At 36.0% G+C, this 13,822-nt stretch overlaps 1 protein-coding gene across 1 annotated transcript in view; it reads left to right on the top strand.

The window, feature by feature from the left end:
- Positions 1–574: 574 nt before the first annotated feature.
- Positions 575–13,822, top strand: part of LOC126249046 (uncharacterized) — a 131,622-nt gene continuing 118,374 nt past the window's right edge. Inside the window, exon 1 of the mRNA XM_049950676.1 lies at positions 575–1,168. Coding sequence (XP_049806633.1) covers positions 998–1,168 — 171 coding nt within the window. The 5' untranslated portion in view covers positions 575–997. The remainder of the gene's footprint in view (positions 1,169–13,822) is intronic.

The following is a 13,822-nucleotide window of genomic DNA, read 5'->3' as shown; positions in this document are numbered from 1 at the left end:
TTTTAAGGAAAATTATTTCATACGGTTTTTTTCTTTAACTGTCAAACTATTGCGAATATATCCAGACATTCATGGAATCTTCGGGATGTTTACGCAAAAGAAGCAAACAATAAACTGTATACAAGGAATACACAAAAGCACAAGATCAAAAACTAAAATATGTGTGAGAATAGTTTAGTTTCTGACTTTAACAGATGAAGCTACCAGCCTTCCTGCCAAGGCCACTATCAAAATATTCTTCTCAGATTTGTTGACGTCTCGATCTGTCTCATTCTGTTCCGATGCCGGCGTTTGAAATGCATTTCGATGTTCTTTAACATACAGTCAAGGACTACATGACCACGAATAACACAACTGTAGCTATTTCTGAAATACTTGAAGGTGGAAAATATTATCGAAAGAATTGCGCAGCTATTTACACAAATAACATAGCTGCGTCAAAGTAATAATTATCGTGAATTCTTCATTAGAAATTCTCGAGATATTTATGTTTATAGAAGGCTTCGTCTTCAGTCTTTTGTTACTAATGTTTTTTTGTTGAATTTCAGCCATAGGTGGCGTTGGCTACGAAATTTATGTTGCTGCGTTTGCATATGGCGAACTCGTGAGAGAATGTGAGAAGTTTATTATTAATGTGTTATTGTTACCAGAAGAGGAGAATCGTGAAGTTGGACTGTGTTTCAATTAGCGACTCTTTTTCCTGCTTAAGCTCTGGTCCGTCAGTGATGGTATCGTGTGTCTGTTTCGTCAGATTGTTAAATAATCGCCGTCGGAATTTGCTTCAGAAATAATGCTTATTTTCTCTTGGCAGAAGTTGTAAATAGAGGAAGGACAGAACCAGTGGCATAATTATAAACATCACTATTTGCAACGTGATTGTATTGTGAACGTTTTAATTATTAATTTACATAAGCGAATAACGACGTGTTATTGAAATATTTTGTGGAAGTAATTTGTGTACATCACTATTTCATGTTAGTAGGAAGTGGAGTAAAAAATGGGGGGCACAAGATTTATGGTGCAGTGGGAAGAACATCCATCACATCTGGCTACACGCCTTGGACATCTTCTCGAGCATCAGACTCTAGTTGACGTTACGCTAATGTGTAATACTCATACACTGCGCGTTCATCGCGCAGTCCTTGCTGCCTGTAGTCCTTATTTTGAGGTGAGTTTATATGTGAACTATACGGAGTATTGTGGTAATACATAATGTTCGTATATGTGTGTTTTTGTAAAATTTTCATTTTTAGTTCATTTTATTATGGTACTTACTATGTGTAGATTACAGAAATTGTGTCAAATTAATACTGGATTATTTCAGTTGCACCCCATTGGTATGATCTATACCGTTTCCAGATGTTGCATGATCAGTAATAATGGATCCTTACAGTACTGTTGCGTGCCATTGGGATTTGACCTTACAGCTCCCATTACTAGATTTGGTGCAAGTTCAAATAGTCAACATAGTGTCACAATGTTCTAATAAAATGTATGTTAATGTTGTGCAAATGACATGATGGATATGAGAGGCTAATTGTAAATATGATCTGTGTATTCTGTAAGAAACAGATTGACAGATGCTGTACATATCATTTGTCTATGGGTGAAAAGCTAATTCTGCGTGTACCCAGCCAATTACAAATTATTTTAATAGTTCCAGTTACCTAGTTGGACAATTTCTTGGATAGGAGAAAACTGGGGCATGCAGCTCGTGCGGCATGCTTAATAAAATGCTTCAGTGGTTGAATTAATCTTTGAGTTGAATGCCTAAGTCATTTCTTAATGTTGTGTGTTTGTGTATAGCTTGATTGACACATTTTTAATGTGACTGTGATATTTGTTTTAATGCCTCCCAATGTTAAAATTTATCTCATTATTACATATACTGTTTGTCAGAGCATTGTGGAGGCAGATGATATAAGCATTCATTTCTACAAGGGAATTCTGACAAACAGTTCATGTGGTTGCCTACATGTGGCTCTACAGAACAGTGGAGTAACTTACTTGTGTTCTTTTTCACAGCTAGACCATTTTCTTTGTAGTTGCTTATTTACTTGCCAGTTCATTTGTGATCATCCTCCCAGTGCCTGTGCAAGATATTGTTTGATATCCATCTTGAAGATTTGTATGCATTTGAAAGTAGCTACTTGAAATTTAGGAAAAACATTTTATCTTCGAATAAATTGTAAAGAAATAGGGTGAAGTGGGGTAAGTGTAACCACGTTTTGGCATAGTTCAACTTTGACACCAAATTGCCAACTTGTTATTGAAGATATGATTTTGAAATTTCTTATGCTTAAAGTTTGACTTATTGACTTTTAAACAATATACATTTTGTTTTTGAAAGAAAAAATTATATGGTAAAATAATTGTTTTCAAAATTTTGTCTTGTGAGGCTACACTTGCCCCATGGTTCGGGGCAAGTGTAACCCCGCATTGTTGCACCCATACAGAGCATTGTAAAACGGACTTGGGGTAAGTGACCTGATTACCCAATTTTTACTGAATTTGTGGATTTTTAAATTATTAAAATATCTTAAATTTTACTCAAGATATGAACTTTTTTGCACACGCCTCTTTGTATATTATGAAATACACAGAAAATGTTAGGTAAACTAAAAAATAAGTGTTAGCCTAAACCATAAAACACTGAAACAGAACGCATCATAGATGATTTACTTTTGTTTTAGGCCAGTAATTTATTAGTTTAAATTCTACAAAAGTAATATTTTTTTCTTTATTAGGCAATTTAACAAAAATAATAAAATATTTAGTCTCAAGAGAAAAGAAAAAAATCACTTTATAAGTTCACTTTCTATTATTTTTCATGGTAATTGAACTAAAGTTGTTGGCAATTTGTGTTTAATGCCAAACTGCCCTAATTCAACTTATTATATTCACACTTAGGCCCTAACTATTATTTAGTCACTGAATGTTGTATGAATCAAATGTAACACCAAATGTCAGGTCTCCCTTGTGACCCAAAGTAGGCTCAGGCAGCACTGAAATGACATCAGAGGAAGGAACTTGTGTCTCATCTCTTCTATCAGGCCAATAGAATGTGGTGCCATGCTTTGTCTTATTTTTGCATCTGAGGAAAATCACTTCTGGATCTCCTAAATCAATAATTTTGGTAACTTGGCCAATAAAATGAACTTTCTTACATTCTGTTGCAAAAGCGACTAGAACATAGTTTCCAACTGCACTTTTATCTTTGGCTTCAAAAAAGTTTTCTTCTTCTTCTTCTTCTTCTTCTTCTTCTTCTTCTTCACAGCTTATCATTTCTTTCCTGACACCATCCAGTGTTATCATCTTCGTCACTACTTATTAAAGATAGGCCGCCTTCAGTTTCACTTTCTTCACATGTTGATTCAACTTCGTCTCTTTTTCTTGTTACCCACATGAGCAATGGTGTTTTTTTTTTTTTTTTTTGCCCCCACAACATTCTGAAATGCCATTTCGCATAAAGTAACAGCACTTCCAAAGATGATTTACTTTTCATTACCAAGCCCTTTTTTATGCCGATAATGCTTTTTTGTCTTGCTTTCTCCATATTATTCTTGTTTCCTTTAAAATATTTTTCTTTATAGATGGCATCGTGAAAAGTGATAACTTCAGCTCCTGGTGCAATCCTTTTCTTTGTTTTGCCAGTGGGACTACACTGTTGGACTGTTTCCAATAATAACCTTTCAAATGACAAATCAGAAGTTCCAGAACATAATAAAACATTGGTTAGCTTGGGAATGGTTGAGAAAGAACTCTGATACTGGGAGAACTACAGGGCTCAGTAGATGTAGGCCTATAAAATTCTGGAGGTTGAAAGCTGGAAGCTTCCCAAAAATCTGAGTACTTTCTGTTAGAGATGTAGCTTCCACACAGTCTATGGCTGCATTATCGTGAGTTGGCAATGGATTTGTTTCTGCCAAAGATTTAGTATGAGCTACCTATCTTTTATATGCCTCTGGATCATATTTAGTTTTATCAATTACTTCGCTACTGTAAGGGAATATTCCTGCTTTTTGAAAACCACTTTTCAACAATTCAGGTGGTGTTTCATTCCATACAGCAGTGAGGAGATTGGAAAAGTCACGTTTGCTAATTTTTACCCCTTGATGATGTCTCTGGTGATGAGTTAACTTTTGGTCCCAAGTAGATTTCACACACAGGAAGGCCAGTTTAGTTGATCTAGCGTGACGGCTTAAATAAATAAATATGTTCCGGTAAGTTTGTTTGGGGCAAGTGTATCCCCCCCTCTGGTTATACTTGCCCCAGCCAATTGGTTACACTTGCCCCACATGGGAAAAAGTTGGGGTAAGTGTAACCATGCCTGGCATATCAAGAGCTTTATCAGTAGAGTAAAACCAATCTCATATTTGAAATTATCATGCAAAAGTTAGTTTGTAACCAAAAAATTGTGCAGTTACCTTTAAAACTGCAAAAATGACAGACCACCAAATTCTGAGCATGTCACTCTCTCGCAGAGTGAAAATGTAGACGTCAATTCAAGTCCAAAAATTAATTACCAGTTTATGTCAGATTTGACAACTTATGGTTAAATATAACAAAGAAAGGAGTAAATTAACATGTGTGATAGGTCTGAGGTAAAAATACAGCTTCTTTAAGGCACCATAAGCCGTGGTTACACTAACCCCATGGTTACACTTACCCCACTTCACCCTAGGCCTAATTTAGAGAAATGTATGGTGAACCATTATTTACCACAAAGATAGATGGATGGAGCTCATGATCTCTAAATTTATCTGATAATTGATTTGGAGGAAATGAATAATGTAATGCTGTGGTAAAGATTTTGAGAGGACATAGAAAACTCTGGAATCAAACAAGGCATAATAAAGAGTTTAGAAATAGGGCAGTGCAATTACTTCCATTTTCAACAGAACAATGTTTGCACCCCTTGCCATGAGGTGTTATGGGAATAGAATGTGTTAAGCCTATGTCAAATTCGGATGTGAATTAACTATGGAATGCTCAAATGTATTTGACAAAACAGCAGCTGTAACCTCAAAATTTCACAAGGTCAACTCCTTGACAAAAAAGAAAATTTACCTTTAGCACATGACATGTCAAAACCACAATGTGGTGTAATCTGAGAAATTTGTTAGCTGAAATCATAGGTTGTTTGGTTGTGCCTTGTTAGAAAGGTACTTGTAGGTATAACTGGAAACAGTCTGAAACAGTGGTTGTCTGGGTAAGTGTGCTCTTTGATACTATTCGAAGTATTTGTAGGATCCTCTCTCCATTCTTCTATACATTCGTCTCCCTGTCTTTTTGTAGTGTGTGAAAAATACCACTAACCAAGCTGAGACATCACAATTTCCATTTGAATTCAGTTTCCACTGATTTTCTTTGCCCGAGATAACCTCAACACAAATATGTCTGCAGACATTCTCAAATTGTCAGTGGTTATCTAGATTGACCCTATCTTATTACACATAACTCCATTTTGGTATTTATTTGGTATTTATTTGTGTAAATTCCAAAAAGCTCCCAAATTCATTTTGCTATCACCAAATAGTGACCCTTTCATGCAGATCAGTAGAAAAAAATAACCACTCTTACCACATATCCACACCATGGGCATCTACAGACATTTTAATAGAAAGGGGGGAGGGGCATAAAGGTTTAAAATTGTGCTTTTTATATGAATGAATTGTCCAGTGTCTAGACTTGCATGTCATAAGAATTAAATTTTATTATATCCTAGTGAATTGATGGTTATCCACTCAGTAAGACATATATGAAAAAAAGCTTTTCTGCTCCAGATCCATGGTGATGGGTGGAGGGGTGAGTGGCTTGAGGCAAACACTATGATGATTCCTTTGAAAGGGACATGGCCAATTTCCTTTCTCATGCTTCCTCAGTCCCAGCTTGAGCTCCATATCCATTGACCTTGTCATAAATGGGACGGTAAACCCTAACACCCCCCCCCCCACACACACACACCCTTTTTTCATACAGAAGAGTGTGGAACTACACAAAGTTTTTAGCAGGAAGAATGACAGTTTGATGGGAAATTTATTACTCTAATAATGAGCAGTTAATTTGAGAGGGAGCTGAGAAAAAGTGGAGTTGATATGAGGGTGTAGAAAGGAATGACATAGCCAAAATATGACAACGAAAGACATTGTGTGTGCACGTGCGTGCGCGTGAAGATGCTGCTGCATAGGATTTGGTGTGGTGTTTTTTTACCTGGTTAACCTGTATGAAACTGAAGTCTTGTCATTTTTATGTAGCTTTCATATGATATCATTTGTTTGAAGTAGGACAATGCATGTTTTAAATAGGTTTATGGGTGATGCTTTTACCTAGTTTCCATGCCAGAAACAATTTTCAGTACATGGGAAGGATTATGCTGTAGACATAGCTTTGTTTTGACTTCAGCATAAAGATCTCATCAAGGAATTTTCTGATGTTTCCCAATCAATTAGCTCTGTAGCCTGTATCATTGATTTTTGCTGTGAAGCAGGACATATTGTAGCAATGGCTTTATGGATCTTTTGCGTGAAAGGAATGCAGGGTATTTGAGAAAGGGTTGGGGTTTTTGGTTTTCACGTGATTGTTGCTGACCTTAGTTTCACCATGAATGTAAGATATTTTTCATTAGAAACATTCTGGGTATATTACAATATCTCCTTGTAAAATATTTAAAGTACTAAAATGTGTCAAAGAATTTGCCCTGAGACAGGCCACTCTACCTTGGCCAGAACATTGATACATTTTAATATTTTATAAGATGATGCAACAATAAAACCAGAATGCTTTCAAATAATGGGTGCTAGCCACCAAAGCGTATGCATTCACATCAAGCACATTTGTATTCATATTTGTGCCAGCATTTGTCGTACTTCATGTGACTTTTTGTCGTTATATGAATACTCACTTGCCAACAGTAATGAGTCACTTAACCATTATAATATCATAGTGGAAATGATTAATATAAGAAGCAGTCTTGGTAGACATGCTCACTTTCCTGAAGTGCATTTTTAACAAGATAGCTACTAATCACCAACAAAATTTGCATGGACAGTTTGAATCATTAAATAATGAGTGGAAAAGTTGACATAGTTAGGGCTTCAGTCTAATAGATTCTATAAGAAAACATTCAATTGCTCATAAGATCTCCGTTGGAAGTGTCAGGAATAGATTTTGCACTTGAGACTCTTCAACAACAAAATATTGCCTCAAGAACTAACCAATGATGATTTGAAAATCTGTTAACCTTTTTACCAGGAAGTTTAGTAACACTTTTCTTAAGTAGTTCTCAATTAGTGATGAGGCACATTGGGGCTCTGTTTCAGTCAACAAGCAGTAGTTTTAACATGCAAGCTAAAAAGTGGCTTCATGATATGAGGCTGGCACAAGACTAATAGTTGTGTTGCTGCAAACAGTTGTTTTAATTTTTTTATTCTAGTCAGAATGTAACGGACATCAGAATTTGTTGCATATGCTGTGTGTGTGTGCCATATCTGGAATGGGTATATAGAGGTGGTGTAGCTTGACTGTAACTGGGAACTGAGATGTGCCATGCATCAAAAATGGTATGAACTTGAAGATACATGCTATCAACAGGGTAAGGTTACTGCACTTGGCATTGTTCGCTCTTGAATTTGAGTTTTAATAATATGTGATAAGATGTGATGTCATTTAAATACAAGAGGCATAGTCATGGACCTACTTCCTTCAGTGGCATTGACGTTGTCTTGTAAAGAAGGGCCACAACTTACCTTTAACTGTGATTTTTCCTCATTGTTTAGCCCTGTAGTGTGGCAGGGTCTGCTCTTTTGGTTCCCTGTCTCCATTTGACGTCATTTTGAGTTTGGTCAGGGTCTAACTTGTTGTCTTCAATGAGCCATCAACTTTCAGTCATACTTAAACATGACTGAAAGTAAGAAAAGTATTGCATGCTGTTTAGTAAACAAAGAATTGTTGTGTTCCTTACTGTATTTCATTTTTATTACCCTTCAAAATGGGGAGTTACTTCTGCCAAATGAGGACTTAATAAGTTAGGTAATATTGCCACCAAATGCAAGATTGGCTGAGAAGGCCAGCTTGATGCAGTTACCAATTGGTCTTTCTTTCTTAACTGTTCCTGGATGTTACCAAATAATGCAAGGCAAATGTGGAAAGATTCTAGCAAGGTAGTGCCACAAGACTTTTCATATCCTTGTGAGAACTTGTCTGATGTAAACTGTTGAGTGAATAATAATAACAATGAAGTTCTCACAGGTATTTGGCTAGAATCCCTAAAGAATAGTAGTGTGCCATAATCCACCCACTACACAGGAAAGAGATGAAACTGATGTTTAACTATAAACAGATTTTAGTGAACACTGCCAGTTACCTTTTTTTTTCCCCTCAAAAATCTCACTTGAAAAGCTTGAAGCACAAATGGACCATTTAACAGGCAAATATCAAGCATGTTTTAGGAAAGGTAGATCCTGTGTGGAGCAAATTCTGTCTTACTAATCTGCAAAGGCAGACGAATGGGGACTTAAAAAAATTACAATTCATTATTTGTATGTTGTTTAATATATTAGGAGAGTTGAAAGTGGTTAGAAAGACAAGACAGTTGACTTAACAAACATGTAATACGGAAATGTGGTTCAGCCTTCAGCAGACACATTTTTTCTGGTTTTACCATTCACGCGCATTTTGGAGGAGTTTCTCCATCTTCTGTGAGTTTGTTTATTACCTTGTTATTACTTGTCAGTGTTCACAAGTCTGTCTGGGATTTGTAACAAAGCTCTAATTATTGCCTTCCTGTACCAGTGTCATATTTTGTCTTCTCCTTCTTTTCATTCAGCATTTGTCCCGCGTGCCTTTAGGGTCTGCTACATGGGTACGTTATCTCCATTTCACTCCATCACGGCTGTGTCTGAGTGGATGTTCATGCATTTAAGGGATTTATGAATCGTATCAGCCCAAAGTTGCTTAGGTCGGCTTTTGGGTCTTCTGCCGACGACTTCAAGTGTGTAATAGAGTCATCACCGGCCCGTAAAGGATGCCCAAACCATCGAAGATGACTCTCACACCTATCGTCTTGGATCGGTGCAACGCCAACCCGTTCCCTAATGCTGTCATTGGAAACATGATCTAACTTGGTCATTTTTTGTATATCTTGCATTTTCGTGCTTCCACGTGGTGTTTGAGTGCAGCTTCCTAACACAAACTGTTTCATTGTTTGTGTGATGTTCACTTGTTTAACAGACATTAACTGATACTATCTCAAAAGTTAAGTTCCAAAGTGAAACCTCTGAACATTTTGCTATAAAAATGGGGAGGTCTGACAGGAAGGTGAACTATCACTCTTACTGTTCAATCTTGTACTAGGAAAAGTAATTAGGACGTGGAAAAAGAAGTAAAAGGAGTAACCGTTGGTAGACTATATTAAAATAAAATCCTTTTTAATGTTTAGTGTACGCTGTAGATCTAGTGATCTTTTCAAGCAACAGAGAAGCAGCAGTCAATTCTCTTGAAAAATTCCATGAAATAGCATATAAAAGTGGACTGAAAATTTCTTAGGCTATGGAAAATACCCAATACATGGAAGGTTCTGCTTGATACATAGATGGACAACCCACATGTTGGCAAAATATCTCAAGGGTCCAAATTTAAAGACCTAGGAGAAACAATCCAATGCTCTAGATTGTATCCGGAAGCAAACAAAGATAGAATCTTAATATAGTTCATCATATTAGATGTTTCAGGGAAGTCTGCAACTGTCTCATTCAAGATTTAAATAATAAAACTGCACCAGTTTCTTATGTTTTGATGCTTAGCACAACATGTTTTGAGAATTTATTCTCATTTTTAAGTGCATTTGTGCATTTGTTTGTGTGAATATGTTTGGTGATGTTTGCTTGCATGATTTTCTGCATTTCTAGCGTCTCTTTTAGGTTAGACTGCAATTGGAAAATCAGACGAAATGAATCTTTAAGTGTTATTAAATGTTAATGTTAGTAGAAATGGTAGTTTTGTTTTTCTACATACAAATATTGTGCCATCACACAGAATCATTAAATTACATAAAGCTTCTACAATTACATAGAATAGGTGCAACAAAAAATCAGAATTGTGTAATGCAAAACTAAAACGGGAAAACTAAAACGTAGTCAGACCTGAAGTGTTATACATGTCAGAGACTGTAATCATTGGTGGTAGATCATTAACTAAAGGCAAAGAAATACACAAAGGAAAATTTTTGGTCCAGTTTGTATTTATAGAATCCGGATGAGACGGAAGTCTAACAAGTTGTTTCAAAGTTTTGAGAAAATCGTGGACGCTTTCAGGAAACGAAGATTGAAATAATATGGACAAATTCTCAGAAGGAATGATGATATACTTTGGAAAGCATTAGTTTAAAGCTAAACCAAGTGTTACATCTGAGAAAAAGTGGACAGAAGAATGTAAGAAAAACCACAGTGAGAAGATGAAGAGATTTTACAGAGAAAAAGAAAGCAGCACATAAGCAAAATAAGTTCAGTCACACTCGACGTTGGGGCATTATGATGTAAAAGAAATAACAGTAGTTACGAAATTTTAAATTTGGTTTATAAATTCATAACTGTGCATTAAAACATAGATGTGTGCTGTACGGTTGTAAAAAATGAATTTCTAGAGTTGTTTTACCAAAATTAGGGTAAACATATTCCCCCCCGCAGTCAGTAGAGAAATGAAGACTAAAGTTTGCTAAGAATCGTCCAGATGCTATGCTTTACACATGGGCAGTGTGCGGTAGCAAGTTTCACACTTTTAAACCATATAATCTCAGAATGTTGGAAAATATGCATTGCTTGCACTCTGTGGAAGACGTCACTCTGCATTTGGCTTGTATTCAAGTTGTGCATCTTATTTGTCATATTGAAATAGTAGCCTGAGTGGTTTAATCTGAAATACAAAATCTTGGACATAATGATGCTTTTCAGAATGTATCTTTCATGCTGCAGTGTAGTGTGTGCCACTATTCTTTCATGATGTAGTGAGTGTGTTCCACAATGAAACTTCCTCAGGTAGACTAACTTATGTCATTATGGTGAATAGAACAGTGGATGAGGATGAGGAATGGGGTGGGGGTAAGTAGTATGCAGTATCCCATCTGCACACACTGTAGGGTGGCTTGAGGAGTATAAATACCAATGTAAATGCAGCATGTGGAGTACTTACAGAACATATTAGGTAGGTCTTGGCAAATATTGCTCCGTAGTAAATTCCACTGCTGAGATATTACATAGGCCAATCTAGACAATAACAATTTCATCTGCGCTACACACACAATATGCAGCAACACACAGTATTGGGCAGCAACAGCATTAAGTGTGTTATGGAAGTAGCTTGAGAATGGCTATGGAGCCGAAATAAGCCTGTAGCAAAAGAAATTGATGTCTAAATAAAAGATCTTTGAATACACCAGCATTTTGCCTTACTGTACATATAATGTCATTACAAGACATCTGCAATGCTACAGGCACAGAGGAATTTAAAATTTACAATAATACGTCCAGTGACACCTGTGGGCTGAGGATGACATGGCTGCCGGTTGGTTCCATTTAGCCTTTGTGGCTATTCGGGCAGAATTTAGTTAGTTTAACAGTAACAGGCACAAATCAATACATACATTTTGTGCAGCAGTTGAGTTGTTCTTAAAATTTTTAACATCTGCTAAACCGGCTCAACTTATTTGGTTACTTCAACGGCATTTTACTTCATAAGGACCTTATGTAGTAGTGTCCAGTGAAACATTTAAATAATTATCTTTGCCTACTCTTTTTGCATAAATAATTGCAATGCAGAAGCCTTGTTATGTGATATGCTCTCAGATGTTATATTCCTGAAAAGACAACCTTCATTGAACTCGTAATTGGAAAATAGCCGTTTGTAAAATATATGTATAACCTCCCTGTAATGCCAAAAAATATTTGAAAGTTGCTCTGTGAATTAAAACTGACTCATTGGTTGTATACATCAAGAGTGTTAAAAAGAGTTCTGGCAGTTAAGTTGATTTTTGTACTGGCATTTCTTCCTTCTGTTTACAAATAGCCTTCTTACCAACAAACATGAATAAATTTTTGTGCTTGTGCTCAGACGCTTAACTGTGCAGTCACCAAACCACATTCTTCTCTCTGTAGCATCTTAAATTATTTAGATGGCATTTGAAATAATGGAAGGATATAATTAACTATAACATCTTTTGGTTCCACTCAATGTAGTGATAATCACATTCTTTGCTGCTATGATCATCCACACTCTTCTCTGCTCCCCCTTTCTTATTTTATACTTACATATTCACAGCAGTGCCCCATATCTGAATATAGTGAGAGTAATGCTCTGTGAAATATTATTGTAGAAAATGTTTTCCACCTTATTTTCTTTTATTATTGTTACACTCCACGTGAAGCTTTCCTTTGTCCATTGGCACCCTGGCCCTTAAATCAGTAGACATTCGGTAACCTCAGCCAAACAGTATGGCTGTATCAACAGCTGACAACTTTTACAATCAAATGGTCAGTCTACTTTCAGTCATTCCTTCAGAAATATTTTATTATCTTCTGTCAGTACCACAGCAAGAAATAATATTCATTGTAAACAGATTTCCATTTTTACTACATCGAGATAAGTGTCATTTTTTCTACAGTCATCAGTTAAATCATCTGACAGCAGATAAACAGCAGCCACTTAACACTACTTAGGAAACAATCTTTTTAACTGTAGTTACTTGTAATTGTATTATTTTCATATATAATATTTATAAGCACAAATTAAATATGGCAGTTTATTGTTGATTGTCAGCGCAGCATACTTGACAATCTCTTGAAATTCGCTATTATTAATCTGTAGGCTACCTTGACTGAATTCACATACATGAAGGTTATCTTTCATATCGGAAGCCACCTGACAGAAAGAGTTAATCAGATTAAGACAGATCTTATATTCTCCTTTCTTTGCCACTATTCGTGGGAGTCCCAGTGTGACTTTGATATTCCTGGCTGCTGCCCACTGCTCCCACTGAAAATTGGAAAGCAAAATGTGTGAAACCGCATTAATCCCACATTCTGTGCAATTTCCTTTATTAGTTGAGCAACCTTTTCTGAAATTGTGCTTCACCTTTCGCAGTTTTTTTCTCTGTTCTTTCTCATGCTACCATTTCCAGTGATTTGCATGAGACCTTTTGTAACTATAAATAATTTCAAGTGTGCCTGTTTTGTTTACTATATCTGGTAATATATTGGGACTACTTCCTTTTCTTCCATTTGGTATCTTTCTTTACATTACTATAGTTTAAATATGTTGGTAACATCTCTTCTCTCTCTCTTTTTTTTTTTTTTTTTTTTTTTTTTTAAATGTTGGCTGCCTTACCACTTGAAGGATCAAGATTTATTTATCTGCCTTTGCTTTTGGATTTGTTCATTATTATTATTTTCATTTGAATCGCGCAGTGTAACAGTAAAATGGGTTAACATTATTCTACAACTGATTGAAATGAGCATTATTGGCCCTATACGTACCTATGTTGTTGGAATGGGAATGATCTGCAACTTTTTCCAGTCACTTAGAAAGTTGATTGCTCCAGTGACCCATGTTACACTGCTGCTAGAAGGTAAGAAATTTCTTTTGCATAGCCTAGCTAATACAAAATCAGGTAGGTTTAATGTTATGTTCCACAGTCCTGACTCGGTTGGATGATGCTGTTTTTCAATTATGTGAACATACATTTTTCTACATTTACAGTAGATCTCCTGAATCCAGTATTAGACTAATGTTATGGGAGAAACAAGAGCTACTACAGCAGGGTATGTAGGGG

Source organism: Schistocerca nitens, chromosome 1, assembly GCF_023898315.1.
Source record: "Schistocerca nitens isolate TAMUIC-IGC-003100 chromosome 1, iqSchNite1.1, whole genome shotgun sequence".
NCBI lineage: Eukaryota > Metazoa > Arthropoda > Insecta > Orthoptera > Acrididae > Schistocerca > Schistocerca nitens.
Note: the sequence above shows the minus strand (reverse complement) of the source record. Positions and strands in the feature narration are given on the sequence as shown.